A 21,697-nucleotide genomic window follows, 5' to 3' on the forward strand; every position below is an offset into this window, starting at 1 on the left:
GCACTTTCAAGAGCTGGATAACATTGAACGTTGGGGGTGGGGGGTGGGGGGAGGGGGCTGTGTAGATTAAGGGTGACTCTGGGTAATCCCCGATTCCTTTTTGTCATTTGTTTATGTAAACATGCGGGCTGATGTTTGGGGGTTGGTGGGCGGATGGGATCGTTGTTATTATGGGGATTGACATATCTTGTTGATTATTGCTTATTGTTGATGGGTGTAAATGCAGGAGAAAATGTGAAAAAGGAAAATAAAAATAACTTTTAAAAAAAATATATATGAAATGTCCCTGCAGTCCTCAGCCACTTCCCCCCCCCCCTCGCCAAACACTCACCATGCCCCATTCATTCCAGCCCATGCTTTTCATGCCATGTACCCACCCTTCATACCTTCCATGCCAACCCATATCCCTCTATCCTCCAATGGCCCTTTATAGTCCCTATGCAACTCAGTGCCAACTCATGCCAATCCATGTCACCCCACCCACTCACCATCCTTTCACCTACCCTGCCAACTCATCCTGTATCCACCCTGGACAGACTTCAGGGGCGAGATTCTCCGACCCCCCCGCCGGGTCGGAGAATCGCCGGGGGCTGGCGTGAATCGTGCCCCCGCCAGTTGCCGAATTCTCAGGCACCGGATATTCGGCGGGGGCGGGAATCGCGCCATGCCGGTTGGCGCCCCGCCCCCTCCCCCCCGCGATTCTCCGGCCCGAAGTCCCGCTGCTAAAATGCCTGTCCCGCCAGCGTAGATTAAACCACCTACCTTACCGGCGGGACAAGGCGGCGCGGGCGGGCTCCGGGGTCCTGGGGGGGGGGTCGCGGGGCGATCTGGCCCCGGGGGGTGCCCCCACGGTGGCCTGGCCCGCGATCGGGGCCCACCGATCCGCGGGCGGGCCTGTGCCGTGGGGGCACTCTTTTCCTTCCGCCTTCGCCACAGTCTCCACCATGGCGGAGGCAGAAGAGACTCCCTCCATTGTGCATGCGCGGGAATGCCGTCAGCGGCCGCTAACCCTCCCGCGAGTGCGCTGCCCGGAGATGTCATTTCCGCGCCAGCTGGCGGGGCACCAAAGGTCTTCTCCGCCAGCTGGCGGGGCGGAAATTCGTCCGGCACGGGCCTAGCCCCTTAAGGTTGGGGCTCGGCCCCCCAAGATGCGGAGCATTCTGCACCTTTGGTGCGGCGCGATGCCCGACTGATGTGCGCGCCAGTCGGCGGACATCGCGCCGATACCGGAGAATTTCACCCTAAGTTCCATGCAGAGATGAGGTAAAATAAAGTTCTAGAAAATAAAGTTCTAAGTGCCTATTGCAGATTTCACTATATTTAAAAAAAAGAACCCGCATTCATAAAAACTTGTATAATAGATTTATTTTCCTTCAACTAAATAAAGCTGTAAAACAATGATCATTTCATTGAAGTACGCAATCTCTTATAACTACCAATGGAATGCATAGCCCCACTTGAAAGAGTTTATAACCACTTGTAGCTGTCAATCAAATTGTGAAACAGCAGGCAGCCCACTGTGTTAATTGACGGTTGCGAAATCAGTCATGCAACAGCAATCCAGTAATGGAAACCCTCAAGCTTATGTCAACATGCAGAGTGAAATCGCAAACAATCATTTTTTTAAATGCCTTGACAGTTTGACAGAAGCTTTTGACAGTTCCTCTTGGCACTTTTCAAGGTCCTCTTGATACTTCCTCATGACACTTTTTGAAGGCTCTGTTGACAGTTCCAATGAGCTTGACAGCCCTGGGCTAACAAAATCAGACTTCAGTGAAGGCAGCTGATAATTTAAATGTCCAGCTGCCTCCATAAACTGTGCATTGGTGAAACATGAGACACCCCCATTCCCATCCCCAACAAAATGGGACGTGCCCGTGACTCACCATGGCAATAATCTGGGCCAAAATAACTTTTCCCCTTTTTCAAAACTTATTATATTTCATCTCTTACCCTTTCAATATAAAATGCAACATATTTCACAATATACACGAGTGTCATATGTATGTAACACTGATTTTTGTAATATAAACAAGATCTCAATCTATGTACAATGTTGATACATAATTAAAAAAAACAAGAAAAATAACTCTTGAAACCCTTTTATCCTATACATAACTTGCTACCCAGTTTCGGGTGACAAGCAAGCAACTATCACTCAGTTAAAAATCAGAAAATTCTGAGGAAAGGTCATGAACCTGAAACATTAACCCTGTTTTTCCCTCCACAGATATTGCCAGGCCTGCAGAGTATTTCCAGCATTTTCTGTTTTTATTTCAGATTTCCAGCTTCTGCAGTATTTTCCTTTTGAACTGTTTCTCAAACCTGTCTTACTTTTGAAGTGGTCCTCTTCGTCCTCTTGGACTGAGGACATACTGTGTCTCGTAGGTGATTGAAGAGACCGACCAGCTTTGCACGATGTCGAGCTTGAGAAAGGCGTCGGCGAGCCACCCGAGGTTCCACTTCCTGCAGCATCGCCAAGAAACTGGAGCTCGCATCTGTGTAAGGACTAGTGCAATCTCCAGAGCTCTCCATTGAAATCTGAAATCCAGGAGCAGATACAGACTTGTAAACCGTTAAACATGAGTAGCATAGCTGTCCTATTACAAAAAATTAGACTCCTAAGAATAGTTTCTGTGATACTCTCTTAATAAACATGGAGCTTCATGGATTTTTTTTTTTTAAATGTTATTCTTCTCCTTTTTCACATTTTCTCCCAAATTTACACCCACCAATAAACAATAATCAGTAACGAATGTAATGTCAATCCCAATATCAATAACAACAATCTCATCCTCCCACCATACCTCAGGCATTGGCCCGCATGTTAACATAAACAAATCACAAAACGGAACCAGGGGCATCATTCTCCGACCCCCCGCCGGGTCGGAGAATGGCCGTTGGCCGCCGTGAATCCCGCCCCCGCCCCCGCCGAAGTCTCCGGTACCGGAGATTGGGCGGGGGCGGGAATCGGGCCGCACCGGTTGGCGGGACCCCCCGCTGGATTCTCCGGCCCGGATGGGCCGAAGTCCCGCCCAGAAATTGCCTGTCCCGCCGGCGTAAATCAAACCTGGTATTTACGGCGGGACCAGGCGGCGTGGGCGGGCTCCGGGGTCCGGTGGGGGGGGGGGGCGCGGGACGATTTGAACCCGGGGGGTGCCCCCACGGTGGCCTGGCCCACGATCGGGGCCCACCGATCCGCGGGCGGGCCTGTGCCATGAGGGCACTCTTTCCCTTCCCCCTCCGCCACGGCCTCCACCATGGCGGAGGCGGAAAATACTCTCCCCACTGCGCATGCGCGGGAAACTGACAGCGGCCGCTGACGCTCCCGCGCATGCGCCGCATTTCCGCGCCAGCTGGCGGGGCGGAAATCCCTCCGGCGTCGGCCTAGCCCCTCAATGTTGGGGCTAGGCCGCCAAAGATGCGGAGCATTCCGCACCTTTGGGCTGGCGCGATGCCCGTCTGATTGGCGCCGTCTTTGGCGCCAGTCGGCGGGCATCCCGCCGTTGGGGGAGAACTTTGCCCCAGGAATCACCCATAGTCACCATTAACATATACAGTCCTCCTCCACCCAACCCTCCCAGTCCTCCAATCCCCCTGATGTTCGATGTGATCCAATTCTCGAAAGTGCATAATGAATAACGCCCATAAATTGTAGAACCCCTCAGTTCAAATTTGGCCTTTTCAAACGTTAAGAATTCCAGCAGGTCCCCCCGCCACGCCAGGGCACATGGAGAAGTGGACCAGGAGTGCTCGCAAAGGAAGAAATAGGCGAACGGAGAAGGCTTGGACTGAGGCTGCAGCGGGGGAAAGCATGACGGAGGACCGGAGTTCTGGCTCGATGACCCAGCAGTCGACGGAGCAGATGATGCAGTTTATACAGGAGGACTTCACCAAGCAGAAACAGGACTGCTTGGACCCGATTAAGAAAACGATTGCACGACTGGAACTCAGACTGGATGCTCAAGATTGGACGATCCAGAAAGTGGAGAAGGCACTGACTGAGCAGGAGGAGCACCAAGCTGCAGTGGAGTTGGAGGTGGGGGGGAATGTTGAGAGACCAAGAGAAAAGGCCAGGAGCAGGTGGAAGATCTAGAAAACAGGTCCCGCCGAAAGAACCTGAGAATCGTTGGGCTCCCATAAGGATCCGAAGGAACAGACGCAGAGGCATACATAGCGGCTGTTTGAGAAGCTGCTAGGGGATGGGACGTTCTCCCGAACCTTGGAGGTGGACAGGGCGCACAGAACGATAGCGAGGAAGCCGCGTGTGGGCGACCCCCCCCCCCCCCCCCCCCCCCCGGGAGCAATGGTGGTGAGATTCCACAAGTACCTGGACAAGGGGTGCATTCTAGTGGGCCGGGCAGACATGGAGCTGCAAATGGAAGAACAGCGTCCTGCGTATATATCAGGATCTGAGCGTGGACGTGGCCAGGAGACGAGCAGGGTTCAACCAGATAAAATCAACCCATTTTAAGAAGAAGGTAAAGTTTGGACTACTGTACCCCGCCTGCCTTTGGGTTACTCACCAAGAGCAGCATTTCTACTTCGAGTTGCCCGAGGAAGCGATGGACTTCGTGAGAAGGAAAGGGCTGGTAGCGGACTGAGGTGTTTGGACTGAACTTTGCTGCAGTGCTCATGTGGTTTTTTTTTTCTCTTCTCTTCTCTTCAGTTAATTTTTTTTTCTAAAAAGAAAAGTTGTTGTCTTTGGATGTTACTTGTAATGTCTTTTGTATTGAGTTGGGGTCTGTGGACGAGTTGCTTCAGTTAAAATTGCATTTGCACTGATGGGGGATAGAGGTGTGAATGTTAGATGTTGGATCTTCTTTATGATTTTCATTGCGTGTTTCTTTTGTGCAATTGGGTTGGGATTGTTTACATTTGCATATGTGTGTCCGAGCAGAGGGGGGGGGGGGGGGTGGAGACAATAGGTGGGAAAATGTCTGGCGCCATGGGCGGGGGCCACCAAGCTAGCTGGGCGGGCTAGCTCAGGGAAGCGCAGTGGGGGGTGAGCAGATGGTATGCTTGTTGGAGGGGGCTGTGTGTATGGTGCTGTTACTAGGGGGGATTGGGGGGGGAATGTTCTGCTGATGGGGGAGGGACTTTTGCTGTGGGACAGTAGGGAGGTCAGGGGCGGAGGCTGTCTGGGGGCGGGCCTGCGGATACATGGGGTGCGGGCTGGAGACTGGCCCAAGAAAGGTGATGGCTGATCGGCGGAGGGGGGGGGGGGGGGGGGGGCCAAAAGCCCCCCAATCAGGCTGAGCACATGGAATGTAAGAGGGCTAAATGGGCCGGTTAAGAGGGCACGCGTGTTCACGCATTTGAGGGGACTGAAGGCGGACGTGGCAATGTTACAGGAGACGGCTCTCACTCCGGCTGGCTTTTTGGACCTGGTTTCTCGACTTTTCGGAACTTTTGAGCGCTAGAAAAGACGGCCACAAAATTGCTGATTTGGAAACAAAGAAGAGCAGAAAGCAGCGAAAGCAGGAAAAGGGGCAGAGACAAAGTGGTGTGGGAGCTGACCCGGGACCAAAGATGGCTGACCAGACCGCGGGCCAGACGATCCAAGCAGCACTGGACAATATGCTGCAGGTCATAAAAGGAAGTTTTGAAGATATGAAACGGGATAACTTAGAACCGCTGCAGAAAGCGGTTGAGCAAGTGAACCAAAGGCTAGAGGCCCAGGACAAAAAGGTCAAGGAGCTGGAGCAAGCAGTGGAGGAACAGGCGGACACACAAACGATCGCTGCAATAGAGATAGATGGGTTGAAGGAGCGGCAGAGAAGGCTGCTTGACAGGCTTGAAGACCTGGAAAACAGAGCCAGCAGACAAAATTTGAGAGTTATTGGCCTCCCAGAGGGGGCCGAAGGAGCGGACGCCACGACGTTTGTGGCAGACCTGTTACAGCAGTTGATGGGGGCTACCTCCTTTCCGCGACCGCTGGAGCGGAATGGGGCCCACAGAGTGCAGGTGAGGCAGCCGCGGCCGGGAGGCCCCTCCCCCCTCGACCAGTGGTGGTCAGGTTCCACAGGTTCACAGACAAGGAGCGGGTACTTCAGTGGGCAAAGAGTACAAAGAGCAGTACATGGAACAACAATGTCCTGCACATCTATCAAGACCTGAGTCAGGAGCAGGCCAGGCGGCGAGCAGCCCTTAAAAGAATTAAAGAGATTTTGTTCAAAAAGCACGTGAAGTTCGGTCTGCTTTTCCCGGCGCGGCTTTGGGTTACGCACCAGAGCCCGCATTGCTACTTTATGGACCCCGATGAGGCGATGGAGTTCGCAAAGGATCAGGGACTGGTGCCGTTCCGAGGGCCCACGAAGGTCTGAGTATTATTGTTTGTGAGACTTCTAGTTTTCTTGGACTGGCTTTCTATTTTTTTTTGCTGCTTCACAGGTACTTTGTAGTTTCTGTTTTCCATTTTCGCTGCCTATGGGTACAATGGGCGGGGGGGGGGGGTGCCCCCTCGTGCCCCCTCTCTCTTTTGGGTTGTCTTTTTGCTTTTTCTTTGTGTTTTTTTCTTTTTGGAGCTTCCAACGGAACAGAAATTTGACCGGGAAGCAATGGGGGTTAAAGGTATTGGAGGTAGGGGGGGTGACGCGGGTACTGTGTTGCTGTGTGTTTTTATTACTAATGCGAAGAAAAGGTTGATCGGTATCACATATCTGCTTACACAAATGGAACAGCATTACAGCTGGAGCGATCTCGGGTCTTTGTTTGATTACCCTTGTTTTTTGTTTGATCTCTTGTACTGCAGGGAGAGAGACTGCTCGAGCAGGACACATCAGGAGGATGGGTGTGGATAGGTGGGGGGGGGGGATGAGCTCGGGGGGACAATGGGAGCGAGACAAGTTGGTGCCGGAGGGATGAGTCACCGGGCTAGCGGGAAGCTAGTCAAGGGAGTCAGGTGGGGGGTATGCATACAGCCAGTAAATGGCAGGGGTCGGGTTACAGAGGGGTGTTGTTGCTGGGGGGGAGGGGGGGGGAGTTATTTTGCTGACATGGGAGGAATCTAAAGTAGGTAACAGAGCGGAGGTCGGGGGTGGGAACTGCCAGGAGGCAAACTGGGAGGGGCGCAGCACATGGGCTGGGGGCGGGCCCAAGAAGGAAGATGGTTGATCGGCAGGGGGGGCGGGGGGGGCAGGTGCTCTCCAACCAGGCTGATTACCTGGAATGTCAGAGGACTGAACGGGCCAGTCAAGAGGGCGCGTGTGTTCGCACATTTGCGGGCTCTAAAGGCGGACGTAATCACGCTGCAGGAGACACATCTGAAAGTGACTGACCAGACCAGACTAAGGAAGGGCTGGATTAGCCAGGTCTTCCACTCGGGCTTGGACACTAAGTCCAGGGGGGTGGCAATCATGATCAATATATGGGTTCAATTTGAGGCGGAGGGCACAATTGCAGATGGAGGGGATAGATTTCTTATGGTCCGTGGTACTTTTGAGGGGGTGAGGGTAGTCCTGATGAATGTATATGCTCCAAATTGGGACGACGCTGACTTCATTAAAAGGGTGCTGGGGAAAATCCCAGATACACGCAAGCTGATCATGGGTGTGGACTTCAACACGGTCCTCGACCCCGGACTAGACAGGCCATGCTCCAGAACGGGTAGGCTCACGGGTAGGCTCCCAGCGATGGCAAGGGAACTGAGGGGGTTCATGGAGCAGATGGGGGGGGGGGGGGGGGGTTGACCCATGGAGAGCCAGACGGCAGAAGGGAAGGGAATATTCGTTCTACTCGCATGTTCACAAAGTATACTCTAGAATCGATTTTTTTCATCATGAGCAGGAACTGTGTAGGCAGGGTAAAAAATACGGAGTACTCGGCGATCACCATCTCGGATCATGCCCCACACTGGGTGGACCTGCAGGTCTGCAAAGGGAGCTACCAGCGCCCGCAATGGAGGTTGGACGTAGGATTTCTAGCGGAGGAGGGGGTGTGCGAGAGACTGCGGAAGTGCATGCAGGACTACCTGCAGGTTAATGACACAGAGGAAGTCTCAGCAGCGACCCTGTGGGAGGCGCTGAAGGCGGTGGTAAGGGGGGAGCTGATTTCAATTTGGGCCCACAGAGATAGTACGGACAGAGCGGAAATGGACAGACTGATCAAGGAGATCCACCGGACAGATAGGGAATACGCAGAGGCCCCGAGGGAGGACCTACTTAGAGATAGACGGAGACTGCAGGCCGAGCTGGGAGTGTTGTCCACGAGCAAGGCAGTGGAACAACTCAGGAAGGCAAAAGGTGTGGTCTATGAGCACGGGGAGAAAGCTAGTAGAATGCTTGTGCAGCAACTCAGGAGGGAAGGAGGTGGCCAGAGAAATAGGCAGGGTAGTGGACGGTATGGGGAACAGAGTGGATGACCCGTCAGGACTGAACAAGGTGTTTCGGGAGTTTTACAGCAAGCTCTATACCTCGGAACCCCCTGGGGAGCCGGGGGGATGAAGCGTTTCTTAGATGGACTGACCTTCCCAAAAGTGGATTGGGGGCTGGTAGACGGACTGGGGGCCCCGATCAGAGCTGAGAAAGTACTGGGGGGCTTGAAGGCCATGCAGTTGGGTAAATCCCTGGGGCCGGGCGGATATCTAGTGGAGTTCTACAAAACGTTCTCGGAGATAGTGGGGCATGTGCTGACTAGGGTATTTAATGAGGCGAGGAACAGAGGGACGACGTCACAGGCTACCATTTCGCTGATATTAAAACGGGATAGAGACCCGGAAGCTTGTGGGTCATACAGACCTATCTCCCTGATCAACGTCGACGCCAAGCTCCTGGCTAAGGTCTTGGAGATTAGAATTGAGGACTGTGTCCCAGAGGTGATCAGGGAAGACCAAACAGGGTTTGTGAAAGGCAGACAGCTGGTAGCCAACTTGAGAAGACTACACAATGTGATCATATGCCCCCGGAGGGCAGAGAGGTAGAGGCAGTGGTGGCAATGGATGCCGAGAAGGCCTTTGACCGGGTGGAGTGGGACTATTTGTGGGAGGTACTCAGACGGTTTGGGTTCGGGGTGGGCTTTGTTGACTGGGTTAAGACCATTGTACCAGGCCCCAAAAGCTGGCGTGAGGACGAATAGGACAACATCAGAGTACTTTAGACTACACCAGGGGACCAGACAAGGATGCCCACTCTCCCCGTTGCTGTTTGTATTGGCCATAGAACCGCTGGCGATTGCCCTGAGAGCTGCGAGGGGGTGGAAGGGAATTAGGGGAGGGGTGGAACATAGGGTATCGCTGTACGCGGACGACCTGCTCCTGTACGTATCGAACCCGCTGGCTGGGAGGGACAGTATACTAGGAATATTGAGAGAATTTGGCAGGTTTTCAGGGTTCAAACTGAACATGGTTAAGAGTGAGATGTTTGTAGTGCAGGCGAGGGGCCAGGGGCCAGGAGAACAGGTTGAAGGGGCTGCCATTTAGGATGGTCGGAGAAAGTTTCCGATACTTAGGGATTCACATGGCACGAGACTGGGGCAGGCTGCACAAACTAAATTTGACTAGAGTGGTGGAACAAATGAAGAGCGAGTTCAGGAGATGGGATGCACTCCCGCTATCACTGGAGGGGAGAGTGCAGACGGTAAAGATGACAATCCTCCCAAGATTCCTGTTTATTTTTCAGTGCATCCCGATTTTCATCCCGCGGTCCTTCTTCAAAAGGGTCAACAAGATTATTATGGGCTTTGTCTGGGCGGGGAAGTCCCCGCCGATGAAGAAAGCGATGCTTGAGAGGAACCGTAGCAAGGGGGGGCCAACATAGCCATGGTAAGGAGTTGGATGGTGGGTACGGGGTCTATTTGGGGGCGAGTGGAGGCGGCTTTGTGCATGTGCACCAGTTTGGCAGCCCTGGTCATGGCCCCCCTACCGCTCCCGCCGGCCAGGTACTCCACCAGCCCGGTAGTGGTGGCAGCCCTGCGGATCTGGGGCCAGTGGAGGAGGCATGTAGGAGAGGTGGGAGCATCGGTCTGGTCTCCAATATGCGACAACCACCGATTCGCCGCTGGGAGTATGGACGGTGGATTCCGAGCATGGCGGCAGGCGGGGGTGGGAAGGATGGGCAATATGTTCTTGGGGGGGAGCTTCTCGAGCATGAGGGTCTTGGAGGAGAAAGTCGGTCTAGTAAGAGGGAATGACTTTCAGTACTTGCAAGTGCGTGACTTTATAATTAGACAGGTCCCATCCTTCCCACGCCTCCCGCCAAATGGGATCCAGGACAGAGTAGTCTCTAGGGGAGAGGTAGAGGAGGGGAAAGTCTCGGATATTTACCGAGAACTTATGAAAGGGGAGGAGTCCCAGACAGAGGAACTGAAGCTCAAGTGGGAGGAGGAACTCGGCGAGGAGATGGAGGACGGGGAATGGGCGGAAACCCTGAGTAGGGTAAATTCAACTGCAACATGTGCTAGGCTCAGCCTGATTCAGTTCAAGGTCATCCACCGGGCCCACATGACGGTGGCTCAGATGAGTAAATGTTTTGGGGTGGAGGATAAATGCGCTAGGTGTGCGGGAGGGCCAGCGAATCACGTCCACATGTTCTGGGCATGCCCAAAACTTAGGAGATACTGGGAGGGATTGCGGACGTCGTGTCCCAGGTACTGAAAACTAGGGCGGTGATGAGTCCGGTGGTGACAATCTTTGGGGTCTCGGAAGAACCGGGGGTCCAGGAGGAGAGGGAGGCCGATGTCTTGGCCTTTGCTTCCCTGGTAGCCCGGCGACGTATACTGCTGGCATGGAGGGACTCAAAGCCCCCAAAGACCGAAGCATGGCTCTCGGACATGTCGAGCTTTTTAGGGCTGGAAAAAATTAAGTTTGCCTTAAGAGGATCTGTATTGGGGTTCGTCCGAAGGTGGCAACCATTCATCGACTTCTTCGCGGGGAATTAAACGTCAGCGGCGGGGGTAGGTGGGGGGGGGGGGGGAGATAGGATTAGAGCAGATTAGGAGGGATAAATAGGCAGGTACTGGTTATGAGAGAGGAAATGAAATGAAATGAAAATCGCTTATTGTCACAAGTAGGCTTCAAATGAAGTTACTGTGAAAAGAGTGGTCTTTTGCATTACGTTTCTGCTTTGTGTTGATATTTGCACATTACTGTACACCGGAACTGTTTACAATGCCAAAAATACCTCAATAAAATTGTTTATTAAAAAAAAAATGTTGCAGGAGATGCACCTTAGAGTGACTGACCAGGTCAGACTATGGATGGGATGGGTCGGACAGGTTTTCCACTCGGGGCTGGACTCCAAGACTAGAGGTGGCGCGATCCTGATTAATAAGCGAGTGTCATTCGAAGCGGGAAGAATAGTTGCAGACGTGGGGGGTCGGTACATAATGGTCAGTGGAAAGCTGGATGGGCTGCCAGTGGTACTTGTGAATGCGTACGCGCCGAATTGGGATGATGTGGAGTTCATAAGGAGGATGTTGGGGAAGATCCCGGACCTGGATTTGCATAAGCTGGTTATTGGGGGGCGGGGGTCTTTAACACAGTCATTGACCCAGGGCTAGGCCGATCTAGCTCAAGGACAGGCAGGGTGCCAGCAATGGCAAAGGAGCTAAAGGGGTTTATGGAGCAGATGGGGGGGACCCATGGAGATTTGGGCGGCCGAGAGTGAAGGAACATAGAACATAGAACAATACAGCACAGTACAGGCCCTTCGGCCCACGATGTTGCACCGAAACAAAAGCCATCTAACCTACACTATGCCATTATCATCCATATGTTTATCCAATAAACTTTTAAATGCCCTCAATGTTGGCGAGTTCACTACTGTAGCAGGTAGGGCATTCCACGGCCTCACTACTCTTTGCGTAAAGAACCTACCTCTGACCTCTGTCCTATATCTATTACCCCTCAGTTTAAAGTTATGTCCCCTCGTGCCAGCCATATCCATCCGCGGGAGAAGGCTCTCACTGTCCACCCTATCCAACCCCCTGATCATTTTGTATGCCTCTATTAAGTCTCCTCTTAACCTTCTTCTCTCCAACGAAAACAACCTCAAGTCCGTCAGCCTTTCCTCATAAGATTTTCCCTCCATACCAGGCAACATCCTGGTAAATCTCCTCTGCACCCGTTCCAAAGCCTCCACGTCCTTCCTATAATGCGGTGACCAGAACTGTACGCAATACTCCAAATGCGGCCGGACCAGAGGTCTGTACAGCTGCAACATGACCTCCCGACCGGAACTCAATCCCTCTACCAATAAAGGCCAACACTCCATAGGCCTTCTTCACAACCCTATCAACCTGGGTGGCAACTTTCAGGGATCTATGTACATGGACACCTAGATCCCTCTGCTCAGCCACACTTTCAAGAACTTTACCATTAGCCAAATATTCCGCATTCCTGTTATTCCTTCCAAAGTGAATCACCTCACACTTCTCTACATTAAACTCCATTTGCCACCTCTCAGCCCAGCTCTGCAGCTTATCTATATCCCTCTGTAACCTGCTACATCCTTCCACACTATCGACAACACCACCGACTTTAGTATCGTCTGCAAATTTACTCACCCACCCTTCTGCGCCTTCCTCTAGGTCATTGATAAAAATGACAAACAGCAACGGCCCCAGAACAGATCCTTGTGGTACTCCACTTGTGACTGTACTCCATTCTGAACATTTCCCATCAACCACCACCCTCTGTCTTCTTTCAGCTAGCCAATTTCTGATCCACATCTTTAAATCACCCTCAATCCCCAGCCTCCGTATTTTTTGCAATAGCCTACCGTGGGGAACCTTATCAAACGCTTTGCTGAAATCCATATACACCACATCAACTGCTCTACCCTCGTCTACCTGTTCAGTCACCTTCTCAAAGAACTCAATAAGGTTTGTGAGGCATGACCTACCCTTCACAAAGCCATGCTGACTATCCCTGATCATATTATTCCTATCTAGATGATTATAAATCTTGTCCCTTATAATCCCCTCCAAGACTTTACCCACTACAGACGTGAGGCTCACCGGTCTATAGTTGCCGGGGTTGTCTCTGCTCCCCTTTTTGAACAAAGGGACCACATTTGCTGTCCTCCAGTCGTCTGGCACTATTCCTGTAGCCAATGATGACATAAAAATCAAAGCCAAAGGTCCAGCAATCTCTTCCCTGGCCTCCCATAGAATCCTAGGATAAATCCCATCAGGTCCCGGGGACTTATCTATTTTCAGCCTGTCCAGAATTGCCAACACCTCTTCCCTACGTACCTCAATGCCATCTATTCTATTAGCCTGGGGCTCAGCATTCTCCTCCACAACATTATCTTTTTCCTGAGTGAATACTGACGAAAAATATTCATTTAGTATCTCGCCTATCTCTTCAGACTCCACACACAATTTCCCATCCCTGTCCTTGACTGGTCCTACTCTTTCCCTAGTCATTCGCTTATTCCTGACATACCTATAGAAAGCTTTTGGGTTTTCCTTGATCCTTCCTGCCAAATACTTCTCATGTCCCCTCCTTGCTCGTCTTAGCTCTCTCTTTAGATCCTTCCTCGCTACCTTGTAACTATCCATCGCGCAACATCGTGGGCCGAAGGGCCTGTTCTGTGCTGTATTTTCTATGTTCTATGTTCTATGTTCTATCGCCCCAATCGAAACTTCACACTTCATCTTCACATAGGCCTTCTTCTTCCTCTTAACAAGAGATTCCACTTCCCTGGTAAACCACGGTTCCCTCGCTCGACGCCTTCCTCCCTGTCTGACCGGTACATACTTATCAAGAACACGCAGTAGCTGATCCTTGAACAAGCCCCACTTATCCAGTGTGCCCAACACTTGCAGCCTACTTCTCCACCTTATCCCCCCCAAGTCACGTCTAATGGCATCATAATTGCCCTTCCCCCAGCTATAACTCTTGCCCTGCGGTGTATACTTATCCCTTTCCATCATTAACGTAAACGTCACCGAATTGTGGTCACTGTCCCCAAAGTGCTCTCCTACCTCCAAATCCAACACCTGGCCTGGTTCATTACCCAAAACCAAATCCAACGTGGCCTCGCCTCTTGTTGGCCTGTCAACATATTGTTTCAGGAAACCCTCCTGCACACACTGTACAAAAAACGACCCATCTATTGTACTCGAACTATATATTTTCCAGTCAATATTTGGAAAGTTAAAGTCTCCCATAATAACTACCCTGTTACTTTCGCTCATATCCAGAATCATCTTCGCCATCCTTTCCTCTACATCCCTAGAACTATTAGGAGGCCTATAAAAAACTCCCAACAGGGTGACCTCTCCTTTCCTGTTTCTAACTTCAGCCAATACTACCTCGGAAGAAGAGTCCCCATCTAGCATCCTCTCCGCCACCGTAAAACTGCTCTTGACTAGCAGCGCCACACCTCCCCCTCTTTTGCCTCCTTCTCGGAGCTTACTAAAACACCTAAACCCCGGAACCTGCAACATCCATTCCTGTCCCTGCTCTATCCATGTCTCCGAAATGGCCACAACATCGAAGTCCCAGGTACCAACCCACGCTGCCAGTTCCCCTACCTTGTTTCATATACTCCTGGCATTGAGTTTTCCTTCTACTCGCACGTGCATAAAGTGTACTCCCGGATTGACTTTTTTATCCTGAATAGGGCTTCACTGATGGAGTTAATGGACACGGAGTACTCAGCGATCACGATCTCGTACCATGCCCCGCACTGGGTTGACCTACAGCTGAGCAAGGAGAGTAGCCAGCGCCCGCACTGGAAGCTGGACGTGGGGCTTTTAGCGGATGAGGTGTGTGGGCGGCTGATGAAATGTATCCAGACCTATCTGGAAGTCAACGACAAGGGGGAAGTTTCGGCTGCAGTGGTCTGGGAGGCATTGAAGGCGGTGGTTAGAGGGGAGCTGATTTCATTACGGGCCCACAGGGAGAAGGTAGACAGAGCAGAGACGGACCGACTGATAAAGGAAATACTACAGGTCGACAGGAGGTATGTGGAGACCCCAGAGGCAGGGTTTTTAAGGGAACGGCGGAGGCTACAGGCAGAGTTTGGCTTGTTAACTACAGGGTAGGCGGTAGAGCAGCTGAGGAAGCGAGGGGGGCGATCTATGAATATGGGGAGAAAACCAGTAGAATGCTTGTGCAGCAGCTTAGAAAGCGGGAGGCGGCCAGGGAGATTGAGAAAGTAGGGACAGAGATGGGAACCTGGTCAGACATTCAGCTGGGGTCAATAATGCGTTCGAGGAATTCGACAGCAGAGTGTAGAGTCGGAGCCCCCAGCTGGGCCGGAGGGGATGAGGCAATTCTTAGGGGGGGCTGAAGTTCTCGAATGTTGATGAAGACTTGGTAGAAGGGTTGGGGGCCCCGATTGCGTTGGAAGAGATAGCAGATGGGCTGATGGCCATGCAGTCGGGTAAAGCCCTGGGTATCCGTGGAGTTTTACAAAAAGTTCTCTGGAATACTGGGGCCACTGCTGATGAGGACATTCAATGAGGCAAGAGAGAGAGGGGGCTGCCCCCCGACGATGTCACAGGCCACTATGTCATTGATCCTGAAGCAGGATAAGGACCTGGAGTTATGCAGGTCCTACAGACCGATCTCCCTACTAAATGTGGACGCCAAATTGTTGGCTAAGATCTTGTCCTCAAGGATTGAGGACTGCGTCCTGGACGTGATTGGGGAGGACCAGACGGGATTTGTTAAGGGGAGACAGTTGGCGGCCAACGTAAGAAGGCTGGTGAATGTTATCATGATGCCCCCAGAGGGTAGGGACGTAGAGGTAGTGGTCGCAATGGACGCAGAGAAGGCATTTAACCGGGTGGAATGGGAATATCTGTGGGTGGTATTGGGGCGGTTTGGATTTGGGCAGGGCTTCATTGACTGGGTCAGGCTGCTGTATCAGGCGCCCGTGGCAAGTGTTCGGACGAACAGCCTGACATTGGGCTTATTTAGGCTGCATGGGGGACGAGGCAGGGATGCCCCCTCTCCCCGCTGTTGTTCGCAGAGAACCGCTGACAATTGAGTTGAGAGCCTCAAAGGGCTGGAAGGGACTGGGGTGTGGGGGGGGGGGGGTGTGGGGGGGGGGGGGGGGGGGGCGCGGCACAGAGTCTCACTCTATGCGGACGATCTGCTCTTATATGTGTTGGACCCATTGGAAGGGATGGAAGAAATTATATGGATTCTGGGGGATTTTGGCCGGTTTTCGGGTTATAAATTGAATGTGGGGAAAAGCGAGATGTTCGCGATCCAGGCAAGGGGGCAGGAGAGGCGATTGGGGGAGCTGCCGTTTAAAGTGCTAGGGGGAAGCTTTCGGTACCTAGGAATCCAGGTGGCGCGGGAATGGCTGCGCAAGCTTAATCTGGCCCGACTAGTAGACCAAATGAAGGAGGAGTGCTCCCATTGTCATTGGCTGGGAGGGTACAGACAGTGAAAATGACGGTTCTCCCGAGATTCCTGTTTGTGTTTCAGTGTCTCCCCATCTTTATTCCTCGGTCCTTTTTTAAACGGGTCAACAAAGTGACCACTGGCTTTGTAGGGCGGGTAAGACCCCACAAGTTAAAAAGGGGATGTTGGAGCACAGCCGGGGGGAGGGCGGGCTGGCACAGCCGGGGGAAGGGTGGGCTGGCACTCCCGAACTTTAGCAATTATTACTGGGCGGCGGATATAGCCATGATTAGGAAGTGGATGTTGGAGGGGGAACGAGTAGAGGTGGCATCTTGTAAGGGCACTAGTTTGGGGGCATTGGTAACGGCGCCTCTGCCATTCCCACCGGCATTCTACTCCACCAGCCCCTCGGTGGTCGCGGCCCTGAGAGCCTGGGGGGCAGTGGAGGAGACTGGTGGGAGCAGAGGGAGTATCGGTCTGGTCCCCAATTTGCGATAATCACCAGTTTGCCCTGGGGAGGTTAGGTGTAGGGTTCCGGAGATGGCAGAGATCGAGAGGATGGGCGATATGTTTTTAGAGCGGAGCTTTCCCAGCTTGAGGGAACTGGAGTTGAAATTTGAACTGACGGGAGGGAATGAATTTAGGAGAAGTTTGGGTTGGCGAGGGGAAACAAATTCAAATATCTGCAGGTGCGGGACTTCCTACGAAGGCAGGTCTCAACCTTCCCGCTCCTACCACCAAGGGGGATACAGGACAGGGTAGTTTCCAGAGTGTGGGTGGGAGAAGGGAGGGTTTCGGACATTTATAGGGAGCTTATGGGGTCAGAGGAAACACAGACCGAGGAGCTGAAACACAAATGGGAAGAGGAGTTAGGTAGAGAGTTAGAGGATGGTCTCTGGGCGGACGCGTTGAGTAGAGTCAATGCGTCCACAACATGTGCCAGGCTCAGCCTGATACAGTTTAAGGTCGTTCACCGGGCTCACATGATCCTGGCCCGGATGAGCAGGTTCTTTGGGATAGAAGACAGGTGCGCAAGGTGTGCGGGAGGACCAGCGAACCATGGCCATATGTTCTGGGCATGCCCGAAGCTTAAGGGATTCTGGCAGGGGTTTGCGGATGTCATGTCCAAAGTGTTGAAAACAAGGGTGGCGCCGAGTCCAGAGGTGGTGATTTTCAGGGTGTCGGAAGATCTGGGAATCCAAGAAGAGAAAAAGGCAGACGTTCTGGCCTTTGCCTCCCTGGCAGCCCGGAGACGGATATTATTAGCTTGGAGGGACTCAAAGCCCCCGAAGTCGGAGACCTGGCTATGTGACATGGTGACATGGGGGGGGGGGGGGGGGGGGGGGGGGGGCGGCGGCGGCGGCGGCGGCGCGGGGGTTGTTTAGTGCAGAATATGAGGCTAGAATAGGTGGGACCTGTGAGAGAGGAAGACAGCTTTTGCACTATGTTTATATTTGTATGTACACTGTTTCTTCTGTTACTGCTATAAAACCATAAATACCTCAATAAAATGTTTATTAAAAAAAGAGTAAACCTTTTAATACTGAGGTGAGGAAAAATCTCTTCACCCAGAAAGTGGTGAACCTATGGAATTCACAACCACAGAAAGTAGTTGAGGCCAAAAGATTGTGTGCTTTCAAGAAGGAATTAGATATAGCACTTGGGGCTAAAGGGATCAAAGGATATGGGGGAGTAATCGGGATCATAGTACTGAATTTGATGATTATAATGAATGGCGGAGCAGGCTCGAAGGGCCGAATGGCCTCCTCCTGCTTCTATTTTCTATGTATGTTTCTACGTATTCCTTGGGCGTACATGGTGGCATTAAAGCTGAACTGCGCGAGTTGCTGAGTTCATAAGTTCAATGAATACTGGTTAATGCAACGATGGTGGGTCTAGTGATACAGTGTTGCAATGCTTCCTTAAGTGGAACATTGTTGAATAGACTAACAATCTCAAATAAGAACATGGACACGGCATCACTATCGATATGGAAGCCCTGTATGGTTTTCTCAAATTTGAAGGAATCCTTCACTGTGTTTGTAGAAAACTTGTTCAAAACTGGTTGTAACATTTCGCCCAACCATTTGTCAATTCATGCTGTGCAGAACCAGCCATAGATAAGATGGGCTGTTAACGGACATCACTTTTATGTGTCTTGGGCAGACCAGATATTAGCATAGCCGTGAGGACGAACCATGAAAGATATATCACGCAGCAGCTCATCGATGTTACACAAGTCCAGCAAGCATTTCTTTTAGCTTACTTTCGAAGAGGCAGTCGAGTCTGGTCCGCTCCTCTTGCGGTTTTTCTTTGCGGCTCTCACCTTCTCCGACTCCTCTTCCTGTTTTTCTTTCTCACTCTCACTCCTGTTGTTTCTGGCTCCCACCTTCCCTCACTGCTTTGCTGTTTTTTTCTCTCTCTCGCTCTCACCTTCTACCACTCCACTTAGTGTTTTTGTTCCTCTCGTTCTCACTTTCTCTCACTCCTCTTGCTGTCTTTCTCTCTCTGACTCTCACCGTCCCTCACTCCTCTTGCTGTTTTTCTCTCTCTGACTCTCACCTTCCCTCACTCCTCTTGCTGTTTTTCTCTCTCACCTTCCCTCACTCCTCTTGCTGTTTCTCTCGCTCTGACGCTCACCTTCCCTCACTCCTCTTGCTGTGTTCTCTCTCTCACCTTCGCTCACTCCTCTTGATGTTTTTTTTCTCTCTGACTCTCACCTTCCCTCACTCCTCTTGCTGTTTTTCTCTCTCTGACTCTCACCTTCCCTCACTCCTCTTGCTGTTTTTCTCTCTGACTCTCACCTTCCCTCACTCCTCTTGATGTTTTTTTCTCTTTGACTCTCACCTTCCCTCCCTCCTGTTGTTGTTTTTCTCTCTCTGCCTCTCACCTTCCCTCACTCCTCTTGCTGTTTTTCTCTGCCTCTCACCTTCCCTCAGTTCTCTTGCTGTTTCTCACTCTCTCACCTTCCCTCCCTCCTCTTGCTGTTTCTCTCTGACTCTCACCTTCCCTCACTCCTCTTGCTGATTTTCTCTCTGACTCTCACCTTCCCTCACTCCTCTTGCTGTTTTTCTCTCACCTTCCCTCACTCCTCTTGCTGATTTTCTCTCGCTGAATCTCACCTTCCCTCACTCCTCTTGCTGATTTCTCTGACTCTCACCTTCCCTCCCTCCTCTTGCTGTTTTTCTCTGACTCTCACCTTCCCTCCCTCCACTTGCTGTTTTTCTCTCTCTGCCTCTCACCTTCCCTCAGTTCTCTTGCTGTTTTTCTCTCTCTGACTCTCACCTTCCCTCACTCCTCTTGCTGATTTTTTTCTCTGACTCTTACCTTCCCTCACTCCTCTTGCTGATTTTCTCTCTCTGACTCTCACCTTCCCTCCCTCCTCTTGCTGTTTTTCTCTCTGACTCTCACCTTCCCTCCCTCCTCTTGCTGTTTTCCTCTCTTTGACTCTCACCTTCCCTCACTCCTCTTGCTGTGTTCCTCTCTCTGACTCTCACCTTCCCTCACTCCTCTTGCTGATTTTCTCTCTCTCACCTTCCCTCCCTCCTCTTGCTGTTTTCCTCTCTTTGACTCTCACCTTCCCTCACTCCTCTTGCTGTGTTCCTCTCTCTGACTCTCACCTTCCCTCACTCCTCTTGCTGTGTTCCTCTCTCTGACCTTCCCTCCCTCCTCTTGCTGTTGTTCTCTCTCTGACTCTCACCTTCCCTCACTCCTCTCGCTGTTTTTCTCTCTCTCGCTCACCTTTCCTCACTCCTCTCGCTGTTTTTCTCTCTCTCGCTCACCTTTCCTCACTCCGCTCGCTGTTTTTCTTTCTCTCTCACCTTCCCTCACTCCTCTCGCTGTTCTGCTCCCCTCGTTTCTTATTGCTTTTGACACCTTACGTTCCATTATATTCTGTGGACCAATGGGAAGCTCCGCCGTGGTCCGGGTAGCAACTCGGCGACCAATGGGAGGCGGCGTTTGGAAAGGGCGGGAGAAGGGGAAAGAGGGCCGAGTGGCCGGGCGGGGAGAGAGAGGAGGGGAAGGCCGGGTAGCCGGGCGGGGAGAGAGCGGAGGGGAAGCCGGCGGCAGCCGGGCCTCTGTCACCCGGCGGGACAGCGAGCCGCCAGCTCCGGGAGTCAGGGATCACCTGAAACTTTTCATTTCAGATTCGAAGCTTTATTATTAACTTGAAGGTTAATAGGCCGGGAGACCAATATAAATCCAAAGTTCACACTTCTGATTTTATTCTATTCGCGGGTACAGGAGAAGCTGGAGGTTTATTCCAGCACCGCACATTTTAAAGAGGTATTTCGGTTTTTAAGTGTTGTTTCGGCCCCCTGCCAGTTTAAGGATAGCTGGACAGTGAGGTACAGTTTACTAGGCTGTGTTTAACACCAAGCGCCAGCAATTCGCCCTGTGCTAGAAGGAACTAATTGGAGAGAGTTTGACATAAGCGATAAATGAGAATGGATAAAAGCAAATTACTGTGGATGCTGGAATCTGAAACGAAAGAGAACATGCTGGAAAATCTCAGCAGGTCTGGCAGCATCTGTAGGGAGAGAAAAGAGCTGACGTTCGGAGTCCAATGACTCTATCAAAGATTAACAAAGCCATTGGACTCGAAACGATAGCTCTTTTCTCTCCCCACAGATGCTGCCCAACCTGCTGAGATTTTCCAGCATTTTCTCTCAAATGAGAATCGAGCTCTGTAGGAGGGGGAAATGTGTTTTGTAATGAGGTATGGGGAGTGAAGGCAATTGTCTGAGGTTGTCATCGTGGCAATAGAAGCCACGCAGAGATGGTGAGTAATTATTTAAAAATTCATTTACGAGATGTGGGCATCGCTGGTTAGGCCAGCATTTATTACCCATTCCTAGTTGCCCTTCAGAAGGTAATGGTGAGTTGCCTTCTTGAACCACTGCAGTCCTTGAGGTGTAGGTACACCCACTGTGCTGTTGGGGAGGGAGTTCCAAGATTTTGCCCCAGCGACAGTGAAGGAATGGTGATATATTTCCAAGTCAGGGTGGTGAGTGACTTGAAGGGGAACCTCCAGATGGTGGGGTTCCCTGGTATTTGCTGTGCTTGTCCTAGATGGTAGTGGCCGTGGGTTTGGAAGTTGCTGCCTAAGGAACCTTGGTGAGTTACTGCAGTGCATCTTGTAGATGGTACACAAGGCTGCCACTGTGCGTCGGTGGTGGAGGGTTTGAATGTTTGTGGAAGGAGGAGCAATCAAGCAGCTGCTTTGACCTGGATGATGTTGAGCGTCTTGAGTGTTGTTGAAGCTGCACTCATCCAGGCAAGTGGAGAGTATTCCATTATACTCCTAACTTGTGCCTTGTACATGGCGGACAGGCTTTGGGCGTCCAGGAGGTGAGTCACTTGCCGTAGGATTCCTAGCCTTTGAGCTGCCCT

At 51.8% G+C, this 21,697-nt stretch overlaps 1 protein-coding gene across 1 annotated transcript in view; it reads right to left on the reverse strand.

Annotated features, from left to right (window-relative positions):
• LOC140395960 (stimulated by retinoic acid gene 8 protein homolog) overlaps nucleotides 1-19,203 on the reverse strand; it is a 91,921-nt gene extending 72,718 nt beyond the window's left edge. Inside the window, exons 1-2 of the mRNA XM_072483988.1 lie at nucleotides 18,570-19,203; nucleotides 2,335-2,541 (exon numbers count right to left, since the gene is read on the reverse strand). Of these exons, the coding sequence (XP_072340089.1) occupies nucleotides 2,335-2,535 (201 nt within the window). The 5' untranslated portion in view covers nucleotides 2,536-2,541; nucleotides 18,570-19,203. The remainder of the gene's footprint in view (nucleotides 1-2,334; nucleotides 2,542-18,569) is intronic.
• Between the last annotated feature and the right edge of the window lie 2,494 nt (nucleotides 19,204-21,697).

This window comes from Scyliorhinus torazame, chromosome 19 (assembly GCF_047496885.1).
Source record: "Scyliorhinus torazame isolate Kashiwa2021f chromosome 19, sScyTor2.1, whole genome shotgun sequence".
NCBI classification, from domain to species: Eukaryota; Metazoa; Chordata; class Chondrichthyes; order Carcharhiniformes; family Scyliorhinidae; genus Scyliorhinus; species Scyliorhinus torazame.